Below are 25,283 nucleotides of genomic sequence, written 5' to 3' on the forward strand. Positions count from 1 at the left end.
AGGCTGTTTTGTCCACTCCCATGTAGTTTGGGTTTTTCCTTGCCCAAGGTGTCATTTTGGCAAAGGAAGTGAAGAAGTGAAACTCCTTAACTTCAATGCCTTTTAGAAAGGTCCTCCTTGGAACCTGTATTTTCATTTAACAGAAAAGACCAAGCTTGCCAGGTTAAGTGGAAGCGAAAGCTCTCTGAACCTCTTGCTGCTGACGCCCACAGCAGGGTCAGCTAATCGCAGTTACCTTTGTAAGATGCGCTTTCTTGTGCTTGCCCCGCAGGCCCCCATTTTCAGTCTTAGTGTGCTTCGCTGGGCAAGTAGCTGGTGATTTGAATTTAACATAGTTGCAGCTAAAAGTCAAGTAAGGATAGAACTCCTGGGGCTGAGTCTATTCCAATAATATACTGACTGACATTTTCCCATCTGTGGCTCTTCTTTGGAGATCTAGTTCATTCTCTACTTCTGTTTGCTACCTTTTATGTTCTAAAGGAGAGCAGAGAAGACCTTGTCTAGGGACATCATCTGAACCCAGAGACCAGTTTAGCAGGGCTTCACCCATCAGACCTTAGCAGTGGCACTCTCCTTCCTGCCGGTGTAGACCACGTCCCCCGACCTTGTGGTGGTGAGCCCAGATCCTGGCAAGTAGCTCCGCCGTGGAGGTGGTGGAGGAGGAGGTGGGGACCTACCCCCCAGCTTGTCCAAGTCCAGTTCTGAATTTGGAGAGTCTTCTGGAAAACAGTGTGTCATTGCAAAATCAGCTTTCAAGATAACATCCAGAAAGTCCACTGTATTTCTAGAATGTCAGTGTAACCTGACTCAAACTTCTTTCTTCTCTCCATGGTGCAACAACTAAAAATATAGGCCTTGAAGCCTGACTGGTTTGAAGTCCTAGAAAGGCCCTGAACCATTCAATTAACCTCTCTCTGCCTCAGTTTTCTCATCTGTTTAATGGGTTAACAATATTGTTTCCACTAGGGTGTTGTGAAGATTAAATGGCTTGATGCACATAAAGCATTTAAAATAATGCCTGGCTTATAGCAAATGCTATGCAAGTAGTACTTAGTGTGACTTTTAAACAAATTTCTTACCCCAAAAAACTTTTACTAGGAGAGATGAAAGGTCAGAACCCCTTGCAGGGCCTCCAGAGCTTTCATCCCTGAATTTGAAAAGCAAGGTTCAGAGGAAGGCTTCAGGTGGAGGAAGTGAGAGTAGAATCTGGCCCAGGAAGGGCCAGAGGGAGAGTGGGAAGCAGATGGGGTCACAGAACAGAGTTGGGGAGAAAGTGGATTTTTTTTTGGTCATGGTTATGTGGTTAGAAAAGGCCTCTCCGCTAATTAAAGGGAGAAGCAAATGCAGAAATGAGAGAATCAGAAAGTAGTACTGACACCGAAGGTTAGGAGATGCAGCTGTCTGCTGAGCTTTCCTGCCAAAAATGCCCAGAAAAGGGCATTTCTTACTCAAAACTCAAACAGCTTCAATCCTGTCCTGTGTCAATATCCTTCCCTTCCACCTTTTACCAATACTGTATCCAAGAGCTCGCAAATGCGGTAAAACCAGAAATTTGGAATTGGAGCTTCCAGCTGGCCTCTGTCCCAACTCGGGGGACTCACAGGCCAGGCCTCCCAGGAGTGTTTGTCTCTTCTGAGCAAATGACATAGAGTTGTTTAGAGGAGGTACTTGAGGACTTTCTACTGAAAGTTTTAATAAAGGCTTGGGCAAGCCATCAGGGTGACAGGCCAGTGATTGCAGTGGTCGGTTTCTGGCTTGTGCAGAGGGTGCTGGGTTACAGGGTCTCGTCCTGAGGCCCACAGCCTGGCTCTGGTCTCCCTCCCATATGCAGTGACGAAGGTTCTGTCTCTGACCAACCTGAGGTGCACTGGGCTGCATGTAAATAATGTCTTTGTCCATAATTTTAAGATCAGAATAAGGCACATGGTTTTTTAACTGGTTGAAGATTTACCAGCTTGAGTTTAACAGCTATTTTATATTATTATGGAGACACTGATGCTTAATTTCCATGGTTTGGTTGGTTAAATATACTATCTAATAATTTTGATTTAAAAAAAAAATGTGAATCCTCCCTGTGATCTAACATCCCTCTGGGAGCTCATAAAATCTGGTGTTTTCTAAGGAGAGCTCTCAATTTAAACACAGGCCTCCTGTTCCCCCAGCTGCTGTGGCAAAGGGTCATAAATTCGTAAGAAAGGCAGAAGCTACATTTTTCCTTAGTGGACACTGTTGTAGAATCCTAATGCAGAACACAGCTTCCCTGCTATGGTTACAGTTCTTCAACAGTAGTAGTCAATAAAAATTAAAATAGTAGCAAGGCTCTAGAGACATCTGAGGCTTTTTCCAATTAAAATTTTTTTTGTTGTTAAAATGGACTTTATTTTCCTCCCAGCTTTGAGATATAATTGAACAAAATTATACATATGTAAAGTGTACAACGTGATGATTTGATAAGCATAAACATTGTGAAATGCTTAACACAATCATTAACACATCCATCACTTCATAGTTCTGTGTGTGTGGTGAGAATGTTTAAGATCTACTCTCTCAGCGAATTTCAAGTATATATTAAATATTATTGTCAACATGCTGTACCTGAGATCAGATCAGATCAGTCGCTCAGTCGTGTCCGACAGAGTTTATTCCTCTTGTAACTGAAAGCTTGTATCCATTGACCAGCACGTCCCCATTCTACTAGCCTCCCTGCCCCCATTAATCCCCACTTGACTCCCTGTTTCTGTGAGTTCACTTTTTTTCTTTAAAGATTCCACCTATAAGTGAGGATACACAGTATTTGTTTTTCTTTGTCTGGCTTCTTTCACTTAGTTAATATGCTCCAGGTTCATCCATGTTGGAGAAGGAAATGGCAACCCACTCCAGTATTCCTGCCTGGAAAATCCCATGGATGGAGGAGCCTGGTGAGCGACAGTTCACAGCATCGCAAAGAGTTGGACACAACCGAGTGACTTCACTTTTTGTCCATGTTGTCACAAAAGGCAGGATTATCTTATTTCTTATGGTTGAATAATGTTCATATATATATTACACAATTATGCACATATATATTACACATGTGTATACACTATAGACATATGCATAGAATATATGTATAAATATGCAATAAGTATATATTATGTACACATGTATATATTATATAATAGGCATACGCATATTACATCTTCGTCATCCATTCCATTTAGCTATGAACTTTTCCACATCCCTTCACAAATAACACAGCCATGAACATAAGAGTGTTGATATCTCTTTGAGAATGACTGTTTCCTTGGAATATATACTTGGATGTGGGATTGCTGGTTATGTGGTAGTTCTATATTTGATTTTTGGAGAAACCTTCATACTATTTTCTAATGGCTGTACAAATTTACATTCCCATCAACAGTGGACAATGGTACTCTTTTCTCCACATCTTTGCTAACATGTGTTATCTTGATTTTTTTGATAAAAGACATCCTGACAGATGTGAAGTAATATCTCATTGTGATTCTGATTTGAAATTTCCCTGGTTATGTTGAACAACTTTTCAAAGAACTGTTGGCCATCTGTGTGTATTAGGTTTCTCAAAAAACTAAAAACAGAATTACCAGCAGTAGGATATAGTACTATTGGGTATATAGCCTCCCAAAACAAACACTAATCTGAAAAGATACGTGTACTCCAATATTTATAGCCACATTATTTACATTTGCCACAATATGGAAGCAACCTAAGTGTCCATCAACAGAGGAATGGATAAAGAAGGTGTGTAGTGAATATATACAAGAGCATTCTACTCGGTCATAAAAAGATCAAATTTTGCCATTTACAACATGGACTCTTGGAGGGTATTATGCTAAGTGCGTAAGTCAGAGAAAGACAGATACTTTATGCTATCACTTATATGTGGAATCTAAAAAAAGAAAACAAAGTAGTACATATACAACAAAATGATCAGACTCACATATACAGAGAACCAACTAGTGATTACCAGTGAGTACAGAGGGAAGGGAGGAGGGGCAAGATAAGGGTAAGGGACTGAGTTAGAAACTATCCTGTACAAAATAAATTAGCTACAATGATATATTGTACAAAACTGGGAATATAGCCACTATTTTGTAACTAACTATAAATGGAATATAACCCATAAAAATTGTGAATCACTATTGTGCACCTAAAACTTATAAATTAAAAAAAGTTTTTTATTGAGGCATAGTTGAGATACAATATTATATAAGATTTTTAGGAAGTGAGAGCTTGATCCCATTGGGCAGCTTGTGCCCATGTGGGTGGCACCACACTGACCTGGGGCAGCCAGCCCACACAGCTCTGATAGCACCTTACCTGAAAGTTCGAACTTGTCCACTGGAGCATCACCCTTTGGCTGGGGGCCTGAGGCTGGTGGCATCTCCAGGTTTGGAATTGACTTCATAATATTGGCCTGGGCTTCTTCTAGGAGTTTCTCAAACTCCTTCCCATTATAGTGGTCCAGATTTTGCCTTTTCTCTTCCCATTTCCTTTCTGCTTTCTGAAGGACATCAGCAGTGAAGAAAGTTCAAAAGTCAGAAGGGAATGTGAATTGATAAGCTTTGAGATTTGATGCTGGGGTGGGAGAAAATGTAACCCATTTAAAGCACTGGTCAAATGATGCTCTGGCTTCTGTGTCCAGGGACCCATCTGCACATCAGACAAACCTGACCCTTATGCTGTCTGCTGCTGCTGCTGCTAAGTCGCTTCAGTCGTGTCCAACTCTGTGCTACCCCATAGACAGCAGCCCACTAGGTTCCTCTGTCCCTGGGATTCTCCAGGCAAGAATACTGGAGTGGGTTGCCATTTCCTTCTCCAATACGTGAAAGTGAAGTCACTCAGTCGTGTCCGACCCTCAGCGACCCCATGGACTGCACCCTTCCAGGCTCCTCTATCCATGGGATTTTCCAGGCAAGAGTACTGGAGTGGGGTGCCATTGCCTTCTCCATGCTGTCTGCTATATCTCCTTAAATAGGCTGCCACAGAAGCCCAAGTGATGTTCATTCACAGAGCAGTAAGCTCAGAAACCCAACCATTCACTCACTAAGTTATCACTGAGCACTTACCACATACTCTCCCAGCACTCATGAGAGGGATAGATATACACTCAAAGGCGTGTAGCCCATAACTTTCTTTTCTTCTACACTGAGCTTTCATCATAGAGGAGATGTTCAAACACCAGAACACTCACTAATCCTATGTCTTAGTTCTGCTGCTGTCAAAAGAGTTGCCATATGACCTTCTGGGTCACATTTTCCTATTTACCAAATGAAGGGGGTATTGAGATAATAAGCTCCATTAAGTTCTACAGTTTCTACACAGAAATACATAAAATGCATTTTAAAATATCTGTACATTTTTTGAAAGAACATTTTCCTGTGATTTTGAGATATTACATTATCATTTTAAGAGGGAAGAGTGAAAATGAGCACCAGGATCAGCGGAACCCCATACTGGCAGAATCAGAAAAGACCCAGGAGATCACGGAATCAATGTATCTTACAGTGAGAACACAGGGGCCCAGTGAGATGAAGGATTTGCCCGAGAGTCACTCTCTAGGACTAACAGCCAGCACTGTCACCACCCCGAGCCGCCTCTGTTTTTTCCTGCCTCGCATTTATCATCACCAGAGCCTGGTCCCTTCTGTTCACTGCCTATCCCAGAGCCTATGGAGGCCTGGCACTCACTGGGGCTCAGTAACATCTTCTGAGTGAATCAAGCTCAAAGGCAGAGCCAGTAGGAAGACTCAGGCCTCCTTGCAGGGGATCAGAGCATTTCAGAGGTGACTTATGAATGTGCTGCTGAAACTTAAAATATACACATAACAATGGTAATTATGCCTCATGGATTCTCAATAGACATTTTTAAAAGAATCATCCTACTGACCTCTTTGCAATATAGAGATGTTTAATGTGGCAGATCCACTAAATCTCAGGAGGAAGATGTGCTTGCAAGCCTCCTCCCCACCCTGACAGGCAGAATCATCATCAATCACATTTCACCCCATCTTGTAATATGCATTTTATAAGCAGCTAACTTGGTTTAGGGGGCACAGCCTCTGAGTCTGGAGCAGAGGGGAGCTGCCTCGTGTTCAGAGGCCCAGTGGCCATGACTCTGGCCTTCATGGTTTTAAGATGTCACCTCTTGAAACAAGTTATCCACTGCTGACTTGCAAGAGAGGCAGGAATGGTTAGGACTGGGGACTGAGGACACAGTCCTGAGTGGAGGAAACTGCTTAGAGAAGGGGAAGGAGAGACCCAGGGGAATGCAGTGTGCTGCACGAACACTGACGCCAGCTCTTGCTGAAAAGAATATTTTAAAAACACAGCAGGTTCTCTCTATACCCTGTGACTTTGAGAGCTCTCTCTCTCGTTTCTTCTGAGACTTTGGTAACAACTTCCCGTGCAGCATCCTTTATTTGAGACCCACCACCTCAATCAGTTCTGCATACTGTTTCCACATCAATTTTCTGAAGACACCACGTTTTATCACTGGTCCAAGCAGCAGCATTTCTCTGATATCCACGGAATAAAATCTTAGTCGTCCGAGACCGGGGAGTAATCTCTCCCCAGTCAGCTTCCAGCCCCATTTCCCTCCTCTTTCCAGTAAACAGGTGTACTCAAGGCCCCACCTTCTCTATCTGAGAATGCCCTCACCAGCCTTCTCTGCTTACCCAGATTCTACTTCATTTTCAAGGTCACTGGTGAACCCTGCATTCACCAGTGGTGTGCTTGAGCCAGCTCACCTTGGCTCAGGAGGGCTGACTGTCACCTTTCCTCCCGAAGTCACGTTCAGCGATGTCACACTGTTGCTTTACTCAAAATCAGTAATGGCTGGTTAAGTCTTTCTACCACAGAAACTGGCAAATGCTACAAATCAGGCTTTTCCGCGTTGTCAAACACTGACCAGCACACCACTGTCTCATCTTCCTACAAGTTGGGTACCTGACTCTTCTCTGAAATCTGACGGCCTTTCTCTTAATCTGGCCATTGAAACCTACCTACTTAAAGAGTTTTAAAAATCTATCATATATGTATATAAAACAGAAAGCTATATTTTTATTAAAAATATATTAAAAAATCTATTTTTTGATAAAAATAAAGTTATATACATCTTTGATATATATATCAATTGTCTCTACAACCAGACTGTCAACTGTTGGTGGGAAAGGACCCCATCCTTGCCCCTTCACGGAATTAGGAGAAATGAAGGAGGACCTACCTCAATAGACACCGCCCTGCTCCTGGCGCTCACACTGTGGATTTCCTCGATGAACAGGCTCTGCACGGAGGAGCCGTCCCCAGGCATGTGCGGGGACGTTAGAGCGGAGGGGGCCTCCTGCGTGGCGGCGGGGGCGCTGGCGGGGTGAGGGCCCGGGCCCCCGGGCGCGTGCTGGGCAGGGTTCAGCAGCGCGGAGGAGAGCTGGGACGGCTGGATGACCACGGGAGAGCTCTGCGCGTGGTGGACGGCCAAGGGCACCACTTCCGCCTTCACGTCGCCGGGGACACCCGCGCCGGGGAGGGGCTGGCCCGAGCTGTGGGGGGCCTCCTCCTGGGCCTTCAGGACCTCGGCGGCCGTGGCCTTCTCCATAGCGACGTACTGCGCGGCCTGGGCTGCATCCGAGCCTTTCAAGAGCCCGTCGGTGACGTGCCTGGGAGAGACCACACAGCAGCATCAACCAGTGAACCAGGTAACGCGCATTTTCATTGTACGGTATTTATTTGAGTGCTGTGTCATCCACAGACCAGGCAAAATTTTGTTGCAGAAATTAAGACATGCTAAAACCCCAAGTAGCAGCTTAGAGTTGAGGGTTTCCATAGCAACAGAACTGCCTCCTTTTAGCAGCTGCTTTCCTCCTCTTCCCTCAGGAGATGGCCCACTCCTGCTGTGCCCACCGCTGGGTGGTGGTGTCCCAGAGTGGACACGCTTCTAACCACACCGCCTGCACCCATTCCAGGCCTAGGCAGCACGCAGATGCTCGGTTCTGACCCGAGCTTCCTTAACCCTCCACTCTCCTGCTTTCACTGCTGCACGTCTTGGGAGGGTGGTTTACATGCCAGTTCCTTTTACTTGCTCTTCCTACAGCTCAGCCATCTGGCCACCCCACCTGGACCTGACTAGCCTTTTTCCAACATCGAAAGTGACTGTGGATCTAACTGCCGGGTTAGTCTTCATCCTCCTCTGCTCTGTGGCGGGGAAGGCGGTCATCTGATGCTCTGTCCAGCTCCACCCACACTATTGTGGAAAAGACATGACCTTCAGGGTCAGACAGGCTTGTGTTCGACTATCAGCTACCATGTTCTAGCTCTGTAATGCTGGGAACTTCACCTCTGTGAGCCTCAGGTACTTTTCTGTGGATTGTAGTAAAGATGATGATGGTCTAATTCCTTCCTCTGGGCTGGTGGCTACGATCAACATAGTCAAATGAAAGACACTGTCAAACGTGATACTCAACCCATAACTTTTAATTAGCCCCTCATTCTCTTACCAAAATGTGTTTTTCTTTTGCTTTGAAAAGAAGATAGTGTCTTCTACAGCTCTCCTCTGCTGCTCAGTTCTTTAACTGCCTGGTTCCTTCAATCTCAAATCCCCAAGGGTCTGTTTCCTCCTCTCCTCCTCCTGTCAGAGCTACCTCTTCCATTTTCAGTAATCACCTACATGAAGGCAACTTTCAACTCTAAACCTCTTTCCCCCTCCGAGTAAGGCAAAGACTCTTTCTAACTGTCTCTTGAACTTCAGTCTGCATTTCTAAGGGCTTCCTGGGCAGCTCTGCTCTCCTTCCAGCACCTCAAATTCAAGACACACAGAACCCCTCCAGCATCTCCCAACCTGCTAAAGTTGCTCTGAACCATGACTGTCACCTGCTCTGTCTTCTCTGTCGGGCGCCAGGACATGTGCCTGTCCCTGGGGGCGTGTGTATTCCTATCTTCCTTGTGTTTTCCACAGCGCTGAGTACAGCACGTACACAGAAAGATCCCAAGAAATAATAATATAAAGGCTTGTGATGGGTAGCTTAATGGAGGCTATATTTATTCTTTTTTATTTTTAAAGTAACTTAACTGGCTTTATCTGTATCATTTTTTAAAATTGTTTTTCAGGGAAGAGAGGGAGGGTGGGCACTGTTGCCAGCCAGCCTGCTATCTCTGTAAACACTTAATCAAGAAGGTTTGTTTTAGGCTTTGTGGTTGGGTTACCACATTTAGGTAAGAGTTTAATGAAGAATCCTTTTAACATATTTTTATCCTACTGGAAGAAAAAGTTCACTCTGGCAATTTAAAGTAGTGAGCCTATGAGGAAATGTAATTCAAGTACAATTCTTCCTGTACCCAGGCAGATGTTTTCTCTGCAGGAAGAGGCAAGAGCTGCCTTAATTCAGATTTTTGCTGGCCTCCTGAAATTTATGCAGGAGATTATAGAGCTGTTTGTAGCATTAGCATCTCAAAACAGTGTCTTTCCTTGAGGTCACTATTACTAGAAAAATCTCACTTGCTCCTTACGGTTAATAATTCATCTAAAAGTCAACTGTACTTTTAGCATATTTCTCCTGCAAACCTATCAAAAGATGATAGTGCTTAAAATTCTCCCAAGAATTTAGATGTTACATATGCTTGTGACCAGCTCTCAAATCTGGTTTAAGATCTAAAGGGTAGTATCTCTGTAATTTCCTAGTTCTGTTTTCTAAAAAAAAGGAAAATTCAGGACTGATGCTGTTGGGAGGTGGTTTATGTGGTAGCTGTGTCTATTTCCCATGTGGGAAAGGAAGTTTTATAAGGGCAGGGGTTCTGTCTGCTTTATTCTTAAACTCTTGACACCCAACTCCAGGACTGGAACAGCTAAAAACATCCAAATATGACTGACTGCCTGGCCATGAGATCAGAACTAACAAGTCTGGTGTCAAACTCTCAGGTCACCCCCAGCGCCACCCCCACCCCTCACCCCAGCCCTCCCAAGCCTGGTCACCTCCGCAGCATGGTCAGGGTGTCGGTCAGGCCGCGCACTCTCTGCAGGAGACTGTCCAGCCTGTGCGGCTCCTCCTTCAGGAACCGCACCGCCTCCACTTCTATGCGCAGGATGGCTCGCATCTTATTTTGTAAGGTTGGAAATTCTCCTGCAGACCAAGAACAGCGAGTGAGCCGCAGAAGCAAAGGCAAGAAGAGCAGACCCCCCTCCCAGACCCCAACACTGGACATGGTTAAGTGTGGGGGTTCAGGAGGCAGAGCTGGTTCAGTGTGACCTGGGTGGAGGGCGCAGCCCCTCGAGGTCTCATTTCCCATCTCTGTATGTGGGATGTGTCTGCGGGGCCCCAAGGTGTATTCAGATTACAGCAGCCACTGAAGTATTAATACTAGCTCCCGGCAGAGAGGGGCGCTTCTTCTGTTCAGGGATGCATCCTGAGCACCCAGAACAGTGCACAGTGGGTGCTGGACGAACCCCTGCCCACGTGCACGAACGAATCCTTCACCGTCTGATGGATTGTCTGGATTCCCCTCCAGTTCCAAGGAGGAGGCTCACCTTTCAGGGAGGCGACGGCCTCTCCCACTTGGCGCAACAGGAAAGCCCCATCCTCCACGTCTTTCAGAGTCACCACACGGCTGGCCGAGGTGGAGTCCTTCTTTAGATCGTCAACGAAGTCTTCCAGGTCACTAGGGGGAAAGCCGACCACAGATGGAGTGAGTGCGGGGGCCTTCCCTACGGACAGTGCAAGAGCAGAGGACCCCGGGCCTCAGCGCCTGGCCTCCCCTCTACCGCGGGTCCCTCCATGCCCAGGGAGGCGGAAGCAGCAGCTGGGGAGGAGTAGATTGGTTTGGCTTAAGAGACCCTTCTGGGGTGTGAGGTGAGGTTTCTCGGGGAGGCCCAGGTCTGCCACTTGGCTGACAAAGGACCCACTCTTTGTTTTTAGCGGTGCTGATGCTGACTGAGGGAGGGCTGTGTGGACTCTGATGTGACAGAGGACCAAGAGGGGGAGAGACAGCAAGAGGAGGAGCCCAGGTTGCTGCAGATCAGGCTTTTCCACCTTGGCCCTGACCTCTGGGGCCAGGTCATTCTTTCTGCAGGGGGTGGGGGGTGTCCTGTGCACTGCAGGGTATTTAGCAGCACCTCTGACCTCGACACATTAGCCTCCAGGAGCAGCAGCTCTAAGCCGACAAAATGGACAATGTGGAGGAAGTGGACAAATTCTTAGAAAGGTACAACCTCCCAAGACTGAACCAGGAGGAACCAGAAAAAAATGAAGAGACCAGTCATAAGTACTGAAGTTCAAACTGTGGTTAAAAAACTTTCAAAAGTCTCTAGGTCCATCCACATCTCTACAAATGACCCGATTTTGTTCCTTTATAAGGCTAATATTCTATTGTAGATATACCATATCTTCTCCATCCATTCCTCTGTTGATGACTGTCATAAAGAATGGAGTCAAAAAGAGAGAAATATATAACACATATATATGGAATCTGGAAAAATGGTACAGATGATCTTATCTGCAAAACGGAAATGGATACACAAACATAGAAAAAAAAAATGTATGGACACCAAAGGCAGCAGGGTGGTGGGATGAATTGGGAGATTGAGATCGGCGTGATACATGTACACTGTGGATACTGTGTATAAATAGGTAAGTAATGAGAGCTACTGTATAGCACAGAGAACTCTGCTCAGTGCTCTGTGGTGACCTGAATGGTAAGGAAATCTAAAATCCCAAAGAGGGAATATATGTATACATATAGCTGATTCATTTTGCTTACAGTAGAAACTAACAACATCATAAAGCAACTATACGCCAATAAAAATTAATTAAAAAGAAAAAACTTCCAACAAACAAAAGTCCAGGACCAGATGGCTTTGTTGGCAAATTCTATTAAACGTTAGAGGAGAGATAGCAACTATCCTTTTCTCAAACTATTCCAAAAAATTGCAGAGTAAGGAACACTCCCAAACTCATTCTCTGAGGCCACCATCACCGTGATACCAAAACCAGACAAAGATGCCCCAAGAAAAAGAAACTTACAGGCCAGTATAATTGATGAACACAGATGCAAAAAAAAAAAAAAAAAAATACTAGCAAACCAAATCCAACAGTACATTAAAAGGATCATACACCACGATCAAGTGGGATTTATCCTGAGGATGCAAGGATTCTTCAGTATCTGCAAATCAATCAGTGTGATACACCACGTTAACAAACTGAAGAATAAAACCATATAATCATTTCAATAGGTGCATAGAAAGCTTTTGACAAAATCCAACACCCATTTATGATAGATGCCAGTAGCAACCTCCCCTAACTTGAGACAAACAAGAATGTTCCACAGACATTGTTAAAATGTCCCTAGAGGTCAGGAAGGGAACAAACTTGCCCGAGAACCACTGGTTTATACTGACTGTCCCGTCAGTAAGGACTGACTGTCCTCTCCAGGCCGCAAAGAGAAGGAATGATCACAGGTCTGATTTCTGGAGGGGGTGCGTGTGCACACATGTACTCATCTCTTAGGGTACGTCTCCCACTTCAACAAACACACCAGTAATAACATCTTGTCTCCTGAGCACATCAATAACCCCACCCTAAACAGATGTGTGCATTCTTTCATTTTGCCTGTTGCTCTGACAGTAGAAACCCCTGCTAGTAGAGAAACAGGAAAAGAGCTTTGATTTGAAGAACCACTAGGTGGCAGCAAGTGGACAGCAATGCCAGTGCCAGAACCTTCAGTGTGGGGCAGGCAGCAAGTCGACAGACTTCCAGTTATGAGGACTAGAAGTCCTTGTATAAGGGCTATAAATATAATCAACACTATAAATAAATAACACTATATAAACACTATAAATAAATTAACACTATAAATAACACTATAAAGATAATTAACATTGCTATATGTTACTTATGAAATTTGTTACGAGAGTAAATCCTAAGAGTTGTCATCAGAAGCAAAAAAAGTTTTTTGTATTTCTTTAATTTTGTATCTATAGGAGATGATATTCACTAAACTTACTGTGGCAATAATTTCACGATGTGTGGAAGTCAAATAATTATGCTGTCCACCTTAAACTATATGGGGCTGCATGTCAATTACATCTCAATAAAACTGGAAGAAAAATGTAACTGGCAATTCTATAAAAACATTAAGGCTATATATTTTTTAAAAAGAACTTTTCAAGAAGAACCTTGAGACCTAGTTGTAGACAGCTGGCTGTCACAGACCCATTTCAGACAAATAACAGCTTTACTACCTCACGGCGGGTGATTGTCTGTAAGTGCAGGGACTAAATACAAATTTGGAGTCTATTTTTGAGATGCTGATGAACAGTAGTCAAATTTATTATCTGACTCTCTAGACTACCACTGAGAAGGTATTCTAATTTTAATCAGGCACACTGGGTTGGCATCTGATTTGACATGAGCTACAGCTCAAATATCAAAGAGGTCAATGAGGATAACACTCCCCATCCTGTAAGCTTCTGGTGATTATAGTCATGGAAAGAATTTGAAAGTTGCTCCCTTACAATCCCATTTTGGGACGTTTATGCTTTCCAAAAAACAAGAGAATTACCCATCTACAATGGAATACTACTCAGCCACAAAAAAGAATGGAATTTTGCTATTTGCAGCATTTACATGTGGGTGTGGAGGGCATAATGCTAAGTACAACAAATCAGAAACATACTGTATGCTTATCATTTATATGTGAAATCTAAAAAATTCACAAACTAGTGAATATAACAAAAAAACAGTGGTCTCAAGAGATACAGAGAACAAACTGGTGCTTATCAGTGGGGGCAGCACAGGGGATTCTAGTGGGAGAACAGGAGGTTCAAACCACTGAGTGTAAGACAGGCTACAAGGATGCACTCTACAACATGGGAGATATGCCAGTGTTTTGTAATAAAACTAAAAGATTTTAAAGTATTTTAAATATTTAATACTTTAAATATTTGAGTTTCACAAAGCCATTTTAATTTTTGTGAAACTCAAAAAAACACAAACAGGAGAACTACCAACACTAGAAGAACCCACACAAATGACTCTTCATTATACTAAAAGGTGAAACTGTTCTATGATGAATCTTCACTGCATAACAAAACATACATTAACATAACAGATGGGCCTGCCCCGGTGGCTGGGGCGTAATAAAACTCTGCTTATTTCAGTAGTGCGACTTGATAGATGTTTTCAATAAGAACCTCACAGAAGATGGGTTGCATTCAAGGCAGCATCTTTCATTGTGCATCAGACATACTTTACACTGAAATTCTTCTTTTGTGATTTTAACTACAGTTGAATAATAGGAGGATAATTTTAGCGCTTTGTTATTTTGGCTATTAGTTTTAATTTATTGAGATTAAATTCAGACTTCCCATTTATCATTGGGTTGTGCCACTGGCTCCTTTTAATTTGATGGGTTGCCAAGCCCTACAGAACAGTGCGATGCTTCCAAAGAGACTAATAAGCTCAGTTACCTGACGACTGTTCAATTTCCTGAGCTCGGATGGAGGGCACTAGTCGAGTGTCCACGGATATCCAGAACCAGCCAGAACTAGGTGCTCAGTAAAGAAAGAGTCTGAGAACACCGTCTAGCAAGGGCCGCCTCCTTGGCCAAGACAGGCTTGCCTTTCAGGCTGCACAGCTATGCCCGCATCCAGGGACCGACTGCAAGGGCCAGACTCACCACAGCTTGCGGACGATCTTCTCCTCTTCGTGCAGGTACTTCTGCCTGTCCTGCTCCACCAGGACCCGCTGGCGCTGCACAGGGTCCTCCAGCCTCTTCATCGTCTCGATCACCTTGCTGCTGATTTCCTGCTCAGCTTTCCTCATCATTGCCTTCAGCAGCTCCTGGTTCTGCAGCTGTTGGACAAAAGAAATCACTCTCCATTAACTCTTGCTGGGCTGCCACGGGGGTGCCAGGGCACCTGGCAGGCCCCAGGTGTGGGTCTGGATACACAGCCCCATAGCTGAGTCTTTGTTTATTTCACTGTAAAAGGGAAGGGAGCACAGACTGTATATAATATTGCTGCTTCAGCCAGCATCCAAGTTTGAGTAGCCAGCTGACAAGCACACTTTCACAAAAAAGTAGTCCTTGTCTGCAAAAAAGTAGTCCTTCCTAAATTCTGGATAGACATACAGACAACGGGCGTGAAATTGCACATGTTTTCATAGAGAGAGCCAAGAGTACCAGCTCTGGAGCCAAGCAGACTTTGAGTCAAACCCTAAACCTACTCCCAGATGCACTGAGAGACTCTGGGCATGCTCTTTATCTCTAAAGACGGGGGCATTCATCTCCCTTGCCTCTTCTACTCTGAAAATTAAACGAGATACTGTTTGGTATAGGAAGGTACTCAACAAATGTTGGTTTGAGTGTGGACTATTTCAGCCCATCAATTAAATGAATATCTGTGTCCCTCTGATTAATGGGTCCATGGACCAAATACCATGTAATCACAGACCATCACAACATAGTACTTGAGAGGGTGGGGAAGGGCAGGACTGGGATTTGGGAGTAGCAGATGTAAACTCTCATGTATAGGAAGATAAACAACAAGGTCCTACTGTGTAGCACAGGGCACTATGTTCAGTATCCTGTAATAAACCACAATGGAAAAGAATACATAAAAAAGAATGTATGTATATAACTGAGTTGCTTTGCTGTGTTTACAAGAGATTGGCACAACACTGTAAGTCAACTATAGTTCAATAAAAAAAAAAAAACCTCCAAGCACAGTACTTGCTGTTGGTGGTGGCGATGATATTTGCAGACGAGCCCTAAGGCTTTTGGCAATTAACTGATCTCCCTGGATTATACGTAGGCTGCTTGCCTACATAAGACCACAATTTCCACATAATTTTCCCAGGTGGTTTCCAGAGTACTCTTGTTTCTCACCCCAAAGTATAGGATGTGTGAGTACCAATCCAGGCTTTACAAAAATCGAGCCAAACATTTGAATCCTGTTTCCAAAAAGGTGTTACGTGGCTCCCTGGGGCAGGACAATTTTCTGACAGCACGTACATCAAGTGAGCTCATTCAATTAGCCTGAAAACCAGTAACTCTGTCATACCTATTATATTGTATCTGAAGTTCCCCTGAAATTTCAATTAGCTGTTACTGTTTCCTTCGTTTTGTGGCTTTGTAGACTGTACCACCTCACAGGAGGGACTGCTCTATCGGCTGTCCATCATCTGTGCAAACAGAGAGGAAATGCCATCTGACTGTGTCACCACCTGCTTGAAACCCCATCATGGCTTCCATTTTCTCTGAATAAAAATAAACCATTTCTGGGACTTCCCTGATGGCCCAGTGGTTTAGACTTCGCCTTCCAATGCAGGGGATGCAGGGTCCATCCCTGGTCGGGGAACTAAGATCCCATATGCCTCATAGCCAAAACACCAAAACATAAAGTAGAAGCAATATTGTAACAATTCAATGAAGACTTTCCACATTAAAAAAAGAAAAATTCAATATGGACCAGCCCTACAGAACCACCATCATGTTTGAACACCACCATCATCAACTGTCCATCCAGAGAAAGACAGCCTGAGTTCATTTCCCAGTCTTCCTAATTAGCTCCCAGTCTTCCTAATTAGTTCCCAGTCTTCCTAATTAGTAGCCACGCGACTGTGGCCAAGTTATTAATCTCTCCGTGTCTCTCCAAAACAAACAGAAAGGGACAGTAGTAGTTCGTATCTCACAGAGGCGTAATGGAGCTTCGTGAGGCGATAAAGTGCTCACAGTCGTGCCTGGCACCAACTGAGCTCTCAGTGCAGATGAGGTGCAGTTATCCTCCCTGCAGTTATCAGGGAGGATAACTGTGGGGGCGAGACCCAGGTTTTGTCTGGGAGTGAACCAAAAAAAAGCGCCACCCTTGGGTTACCTCCTCTGAATGAATCATGACCGTGCTTTCACGCTCTCCTTGCTAATGCTTTTTATTGAGGTCTTAAAGACAGTTGGTTGCTGAAAGGCAACACGTTTGGAGGCAGCCCACAGACAGCAGCTTCCGGCCATGCTCTCTGCAGCGATGGCTCTGTCTGCAAGGCATGCAGAGGTCTGGCCCTTGCCCACATCACCAGCCTCCTATCACTGCAGGCAGCTGGTGCGCTCTCTGCTCCAGCCGCAGGGCCATCCTCTCTGTTCTTCTGACAGCCTGACCCCCTTTCCTTTCTGCCACAGGGACTTTGCATGATACTCCCTCTACCTGGTTAATTTCTGTCTTCCACAGAGTCTCCAGGACACCATGCCTGGTACATAGCAGGCACTCAAATACGGAGTTGGCCACAAAGTTCATTCAGGTTTTTCCACCAAATGTTATAGAAGAACACAAATGAGACTTTTGGCCAACCCAGTATTTATTGAATGTGTGAACTGAGTTGGTAATAACAGACAATGGAAAATCCACAATTATTTGCCAGATGGTAGAAATGCGAGGTGACCCATGGCTTGGCTATGTCTTGAGCTCAGTGCTAATGCTCAGACTTGCTCTGACTACAGTTGCTAAACAGATAGAGTAAACCAGCTGTTATCAAAATGGCATGCTCAAATTCAAGGCCATGTGTCAAATCCTATAGACCTATTTCCTTTGGGGGTTGAGGGTTAGTGGTAATGGGTACGTAAGGGACAAATAAGAAGATGATTAAATGTGTCTACAAGTGACCGATGCCTAGGTCCATTCCTGAGAGATTCGGATTTAACTGGTCTGAGATGTAGCTTGGGCACTGGGAATTTTTAAAAACCCCTCAAGGACTTCCCTGGTGGTCCAGTAGCTAAGACACTGTGCTCCCAATGCAGGGGTCCTGGGTTCAATTCCTGGTCAGGGAACTAGATCCCACATGCCACAACTAACAGTTTGCATGCCCCAACTAAGAGATCCCACATTCTGCAGCTAAGACCTGGTGCAGCCAAATAAATAAGAAATGGAAGATATAAATGTATTAAAAAAAAAAAAAAACCACCTCAGATGATTCTAATGTGCCACCGCAGTCTGAGCACTGTGGTCTACTAACACTTTGATGGGCAGATGACATCACCGTGCTGTGAGCTGAGGGGCACGGCCCTCCCTAATCCTTCTGCCCAAATCTCGCAGACAAGCTCCAATAAAATTACGGTCCAATCATCCGTGGATATTGACAGTGGCTATGAAGCCACAAATTACTGCTAGAATATTTCAAATCCTTGAAATTCCAAAGATGGGAGAAGTGAAGCCCTGAGAAGTGAGGTGACTTGTTCAAAGTCAAATTCAACCCAGTAATTTTCCAATCACCGTCTACCAGGCAGCAGGGCCTGCTGTGCTCCCGCACCCAAGCAGCTTCCGGCGCAGCAGAGGAACCCAACACACATTCAGTGCTTGAATGACAATACAGTTGGCCCTTGAACAACACAGGGGTGGGAGTGCCTACCCTCTGCGCAAACATCCAGGTATAGGGACCTCGCTGGTGGCCCAGTGGCTAGGACGCCATGCTCCCAATGCAGGGGGTCTCGGTTCGATCCCTGGTCAGGGAACTAGATCCCTCATGCTGCAGCTAAGAGTTTGCATGCCAGAACTAAAGATCCCACGTGCCACAACTAAGACCCAGCACAGCCAGATAAACACATATTCTAAACAACAATCCGAGTATAACTTTCCAGCCTGCCCTCCATACTCACAGTTCCACATCTTCAGATTTAATCAACCTCAGATGCTGAGATTTCCTGGGTGGCTCAGTGGTAAAGAATCCACCTGCCAATACAGGTCATGCAGGTTCAATCCCTGGGTTGGAGAGATCCCCTGGAATAGGAAATGGCAACCCACTCCAGTATTCTTGCCCAAAAAATCCCACAGAGGAGCCTAGTGGGCTACAGTCCTTGGGGTCACAAAGAGTTGGACACGACCAAGCAGCTGAGCGCACCCTCTGAAAACCCAGAGACATATCAGAGGAACACAACTGCATACAATATTCAAGTTACTCAACTGGTAACAGAGTCAGATTACGCTCAAGTTATTCCACTCATAGTGGAGGCAGGGAGAGATGGGCCTTGAGTTCCAGGCTGTATGATCCTCCCGCCCAGAAAGAGTGCCTTAACCCAGAGAGAGGGAGAAGAAACACTGACTTTGCCATAGCACACAGCTGGTGAGCGGGCAACAGTAAGTAAAATCACAGAGGAATAAAGACACGCAGAGATTCTTTTCTACTTTCCCTGGGCCCCCGACCCTCCCTGGCTGGAGTTCTGAGCTCCTAGTGTGTGCAGAGAGCAGTGCTAGTGCTGACTACCGCTGTATGTAAACAGACAACCAACGAGAGCCGAGCGCAGCACAGAGCCCTCCTCGATGCTCTGTGGGACCTAAACGGGAAGGAAATCCAGAGAAGAGGGGAGCTGTGTCTACGTATGGCTGACTCACTCTGCTGTACACCAGGAACTAACACAACATTGCAAAGCAATTGTACTCCAATAAAAATAAAAAAAACAAACAGTGCTGAAGGCAGGATGTGTGTCACCATCTCTCTCTAAATGCTTCAGATAAATTAGCCACCAGCACTTCAAATCATTACATTTAGTTTTTCTGCAGGGATTCTAAATTTCAATTTAAAAGAACTCTATTAAGATATAGTTTAGGACTTCCCTGGTGGCCCAGTGGCTAAGACTCCACACTCCCAAGGCAGGGGACCTGGGTTCAGTCCCCGGTCAGGGAACTAGATCCCACAGGCTGCAACTGAACATCCTACATGCTGTAGCTAAGACCTGGTGCAGCCAAATACATTTGTTAAAAAAGATATGGTTTACAAGCTATAAAATATACGCATTTTAATAGTGCACAGGTCAATGAGCTTTGACAAATGTATACCCTGACGAAAGCACCACTAAAAATGGAGACAACATTTGTTCTCACCCTAAAAAAACCCTTCTCAGCACTCTGCACTCAATTTCCCGACCCCCAGCTCAAGGAAACCACCCACCTGCGTTTTGTCCCTTAGATTAGTTCTTCCTGTTCTAGAATGTCACACTCATGGAACTGTACACTGTGAAACTGTGTGCGTCTGGCTTCTTTCCTTCAGTATATTGTTTTTGAGATCCAGCCATGCTGTTTGGAATTTTAGGGCCTCATTCTTCTTCATGCTTAGTGCTTTTCTGTTGTATGGGTTTAGTAAGTTGTATGTACTAACATTTTAATGTTTTTACATATTGACTTGATTCTGATCTTACTTACATTCACTTATTTCTGGAAGCATCTTTTTTCGATTTGATATTACACAATCCTGATTGTGAAGTGATTTGTGAGCAATGCCAATTATACTTTTAACTTTTCCATCCATATGCTTTTTCCTTTCTTTTTCCAGCCTTGTTGCGCTTGCTAGGACATTCAGTACGGAGTTAAAGAGAAGTAAGAGGAGGCTTCTTTGGCCGTGGTCCTGATGTTATGGAGAATATGGTTGTGTTTCACCACTAACTATAATGTTTTCTGTAGGATTTTCAGACATCCTTTATCAGGTTAAGGAAGTTTGCTTCTACTCCAAGAGTGCTGAGTGTTTTTGTCATCGGTATTGAATTTTGTTTTATGTTTTTTTCTGCATTTACTGAAATGATATGATTGTCTTCTTTATTCTGCTAAAAGGTCAAATACATTGAATCATTTTTCCCCCCCATACTAAAACCATCTTGAACTCCTGGGATAAAATCCAGGATAATGTATTATCCTTTTTATATATTGCTGGATTCAATTGCTAATATTTTGTTAAGGATTTGTTACATACATTTCCCAATGCCGGGGGGCCAGGTTTGATCCCTGGTCAGAGAACTAAATACCACATGCTGCAAGTAAAATGTGGTGTCCACAGATAAATAAAAGTGTATGAACTAAACACTGAAGGAAAAAAGAAAAAAGACCGAAGCATGGCCTTTCTTGATCACTACCAAATGCCCCGGGTGATTAATAAAACCTCTCTGTGCTTGCTGGTCGAGGCATGAGCATCTCCCAGAACTGTGTGCGCTCTGGGAATTTCCCGGCCTACAGCCCCCTGCTTTGGGCCTGGATCAGTGGTCTTTCACAACACTCGTGCTTGGCCTATTAGTCGACGATGGATCCACAGACTGACGTAATTCTTTCTCCGCAGAGTTTCCTCTCGTTTGGCACTCGGCTCCCCAAATCCTAGCTGCATCCGCTCCTTGCCCTGAGCTGGTCATGTGGTCAGTGCTCTGCTGGGTTTCTCTCTCTCTGTGCTGTGATCTAAGAAGCGTCAACAGACAGAAAGCTGAGGAAGACAGAGGTTTTGTCTCCTTTCCTTTCATTCTCTCAAGGGTCACACTCCTGTGCTGTCTGTTCGCCGATGCTGAATAGAGTTATTTCATGCATTTATTTTTCGGTATTCCAGTTGTCAACAGTAGAAGGGCAAGAACAGCTGTAGTTATCCCTACATCTCTAGAAATTTCAGTTGGTTGTAAATGCTGTGGCTTGATGATTTTATAAAACTACTCAAAAATAAAAGTGAACTGGACCCCGGGACTTCCCTGGTGGTCCAGTGGCTAAGACTCCGCACTCCCTGAGCGGGGATCGAACCTGGGTCCCCTGCATTGGGAATCCCCTGCATTGGATCCCACATGCCTCAACTAAGACCCAGTGTAGCCAAACAAATACATAAATATTTTAAACTTTTTAACTGGATGAAATAAATTATTTCTGTCAGCTTCCCTGAGAAGGTAGGAAACTGCCTAAATCAAATTCCACTCACCTCAAAATGGACATGTGCCTCACATACTCATCGTGAGTTCTTGGGTAAAATCTAAGACTATTCAGCTTGCCAACAGTGTGGTTTAACTGAACTGATTTTGCTGTCTGGCAGTGACAGCAAACAGGGGCTGTACAATGCATTGGGAAGTTTCATGACAGCCAGACCCAAGAAGGACTCCTGACCAGGAGTTTTTCCCCTGTTAGCTCCCCGGGCTGCAGGTGTAGGATGCCTGTTCACCAAGCACATGGTATCTGGGAGCTGTGCCCCGTCTTAGCCATGCCTCGATATTAGGCATATCGAGGGCTTGATACGTCACATGATGGCCTGACTGTCATCTCCTGTGCTGGTTCCATTTGTTATTTCTGCCTGCTGGGGAGAAACAGGTCTGCTCAGTATGGGCGAACATCCTGCATGCTTTTCTCAGGGACATACATTCCCACGACCATTGTTTTGAATGTCAGAAGATAAATGAGACCCTGGCACATTGCTATGAGGCACTATCTTATAAAAAGACACCTTGTGATAACGGTGCTGAATTATATCATTTCAAGTGCAAGGGCTCTGTGTCCTGCTGTGTTTCTTCTTTATGTTGATGTGTTACCTCCTCCCTCTCTTGGGAACAACACGGTCAATTCTCAGTAGTCTTAAAAATGGAACACTGAGTTCAGAATAATCCAATTTTTAATTTATCAAGAAGCAGGAGGAAGAGATGAGAGACCAAGAAGAAAACTGTGGCAACTGGAGAAAGATGTATCCATCTCAATGTCAGGCCAAGTTCAAGTTCACAGAACTTGAGCTCTCTCTTCCAGAAACATCTCTCTCCCCTTAGCCCATAAAGAGGGGCAGAACAGCAGTCACTCCTATGGGTACTGGATGACCTGGGTGAAACCTAAGGATTGTGGCATTTGGGGACAATGATATAGCTCATCACTTTTTCCCCAAATCATACCAGAAAGGGTAATAGACCAAAATGATCACCATTTGAAGGGCACATTTGTCAGGAGCTAGGCCTTCCCCTATCTCTTTCTGCTGTTTTCAGCTAGATGCAGCTCCTACCTGGGATGGGACCACCACAATACAGAAGGTCCATGTAGCTCTCATCAGTTATGAGTAAGTAGAGAACATGTCTGATTAGTCTCTGGGAAAGAGGTACATTGTTTAGAGTTAGGGCTTTGAAATCACCAAGTGTGGTGTTCATGCGTACAGGGTATTTCTGCTTCACTCCTTGTGACAGCTGACTGAGATGTCAATTTCCATGTGGCATCTCAATGGACTGCTGCTGCTGCTGTTATCACTTCAGTCGTGTCCGACTCTGTGCGACCCCATAGGTGGCAGCCCACCAGGCTCTCCCGTCCCTGGGATTCTCCAGGCAAGAACACTGGAGTGGGTTACCGTGTCCTTCTCCAATGCATGAAAGTGAAAAGTGAAAGTGAAGTCACCCAGTCGTGTCCGACTCTTCGAGGCCCCATGGACTGCAGCCTACCAGGCTCCTCCATCCATGGGATTTTCCAGGCAAGAGCACTGGAGTGGGTTGCCATTGCCTTCTTCTCAATGGACTAAGAATTCAAAATGTCTGAGAGCAGTACTTCTCACCCTGGAACATTCTAGAGTCACCAATGTCTGGTCTTTGATCCACAACCAATGAAGTCAGACTCCGGCAGTGGCACTCAAGTATTCGCATTTTTCTGCAAGGCTTCAGGTGAGTCTCATGGGTAGCCAGAATTAAGAACCGTTCTCTTAGACTGAAAATTCACATTAGCCTGGAGAGCAGGAAAACAGGAGCAAAGTTCCCGTGGTTTTCTTCATCATCTCAGGCTCTTTCACCTCCCTCGACATTCTTTTTGCCATATTTAAATCTACACACCCCACGGTGTCTGCATCGAATTTCTACTTCTGAGAATAATCCATCAGTTTTGCAAATGAAATGCTCACACAGGCTATGCCTGACAGTCTAGGATTTTCCCATTGATTTAATTATCTAATTACTGGAGCCGGCTGCCAAGCACAAAAAAGATTTCATTCATTTTCGCTATTTTATAACACAGTTCAAAGAACATTTGAATTTCTAATTCAATTTTTGTTCTTTCGGGACTGTTCCGGAGTTTCGGAGCTCTCTAACGACAGCTCCATTGTTGGGCTTATAATCACTGTGGGCTTGCACTTCCCTTTTGGTGTCTAATACATGTGCTGAGGGGGAATTGGTGCTGAGATGCTGCGTTATTCTAAACTGGTTTGGTCTCAAACAGACTCCCCTGAAAGCTGATGGAGGCACAGAGGATGCAAAGACTGAGGCAGAAACAACAGCATCCAGGTTAGGAGTCAAAGTGCTTCTCTTTCCCTGAGTGCCTGCACTTTAGAACCGCACCAGCATCTCAGCTCAGGAGCACACCTGGGGACTTCCCTGCTGGTTCAGTGGTTAAGATTCTGCCTTGCAATGCAGTGGATGCTGGTTCGATCCCTGGTCAGGGAACTAAGATCCCACATGCTGCGGGGCAACTAAGCCCGTTCGCTGCAAGTACCGAGCCTGCGTCACAACTAGAGTCCGTGCTCTGCGACAAAGGATCCCACGTGATGCAACCAAGACCCAGTGTGGCCAAATAAATATTTAAAAAAAAAAAAAGGAAAAGAGCACACCTGCTCCATGTTCTTTACCCCAAGAGCGAGGAGAGCTGAGCAGCTCGGGGGCAATTAAGGAACCTGAGTAATTAAGATCGCGACCCGGAACTGACTGTAACACTTCTTTGTTTGAGAAGCTATGATTCTGCAGCTGAGCCTCCTCAGTTCAAGGGTTACAAGGAGCGGCAAGTTGTGGGAGGTCCCTCCCCGGCTCCTCAAACCGCGCCCCCAACCAGACGACCAAAACACTGCCATCCACCAGCAGGGTGACGACGCCACCCCATGCCTCACGGCCCCCGCATATCAGATTTGCCACACTTCACGGCAATTCCACCTCTGACTCCACACCAACAAATGCTCACTTTCGAAAGCAGTAGGAACTATCTTGCAAACGACATATTTAGGACTTTTTTTTCCCTGTGAGAGTCCAAATGTTTAGCCACTAAGTTGTGTCTGACTCTCGAGACTAGGAGCGCACAATTTCCAATTTGACCAGCAGGTGGCAGTAAAAGGCAGATGCAGTGCAAGACAGGCTGAACCTCCTTAACCACCAGCAAAGAACCCAGGAGCTCACAGACACTTGCTGGCCTGCACATGTGCCCTCTGGCCCGCAGATGATGAAATAATCGATTTTTAAATTACCTTCCAACACTTTTAGAATGAACTTATATATTTTATATAAAACATCTATGTGTCCTGCGACTTCCCTTTGGTCCAGTGGCTAAGGCTTTGAGCTCCTAATGTAGGGGGTCTGGGTCTGATCCCTGATTGGAGAACTAGATCCCACGTGCCAAACTAAGACACCCATGCTACATGCACAGTCACTTAAGTCGTGTCTGACTCTGTGACCCCATGGACTATAGCCGGCCAGGCTCCTCTGTCCATGGGATTCTCCAGGCAAGAATACTGGAGTGGCTTGTCATTTCCTTCTCCAAGGGATCTTCCTGATGGAAGGATAGAACCCGCA

The 25,283-nt window shown here is 44.9% G+C and overlaps 1 protein-coding gene across 50 annotated transcripts in view; it reads right to left on the bottom strand.

The window, feature by feature from the left end:
- The window catches only part of KIAA1217 (KIAA1217 ortholog), an 820,709-nt gene that overhangs the window by 20,276 nt on the left and 775,150 nt on the right, over positions 1–25,283 (bottom strand). For 48 of the 50 annotated variants that reach the window (XM_086334383.1, XM_086334410.1, XM_086334370.1 and 45 more), the window contains 6 exons: positions 14,679–14,854; positions 10,534–10,664; positions 9,982–10,129; positions 7,243–7,672; positions 4,339–4,522; positions 556–719 (listed from right to left, as the gene is read on the bottom strand). In XM_086334383.1, coding sequence (XP_086190509.1) covers positions 556–719; positions 4,339–4,522; positions 7,243–7,672; positions 9,982–10,129; positions 10,534–10,664; positions 14,679–14,854 — 1,233 coding nt within the window. The remainder of the gene's footprint in view (positions 1–555; positions 720–4,338; positions 4,523–7,242; positions 7,673–9,981; positions 10,130–10,533; positions 10,665–14,678; positions 14,855–25,283) is intronic. The other 2 variants (XM_086334408.1, XM_086334360.1) reach the window with 1 other exon arrangement.

This window comes from Bos grunniens, chromosome 13 (genome assembly GCF_055505025.1).
Source record: "Bos grunniens cultivar Pamir isolate PY7600 chromosome 13, Bosgru_T2T1.0, whole genome shotgun sequence".
NCBI classification, from domain to species: domain Eukaryota; kingdom Metazoa; phylum Chordata; class Mammalia; order Artiodactyla; family Bovidae; genus Bos; species Bos grunniens.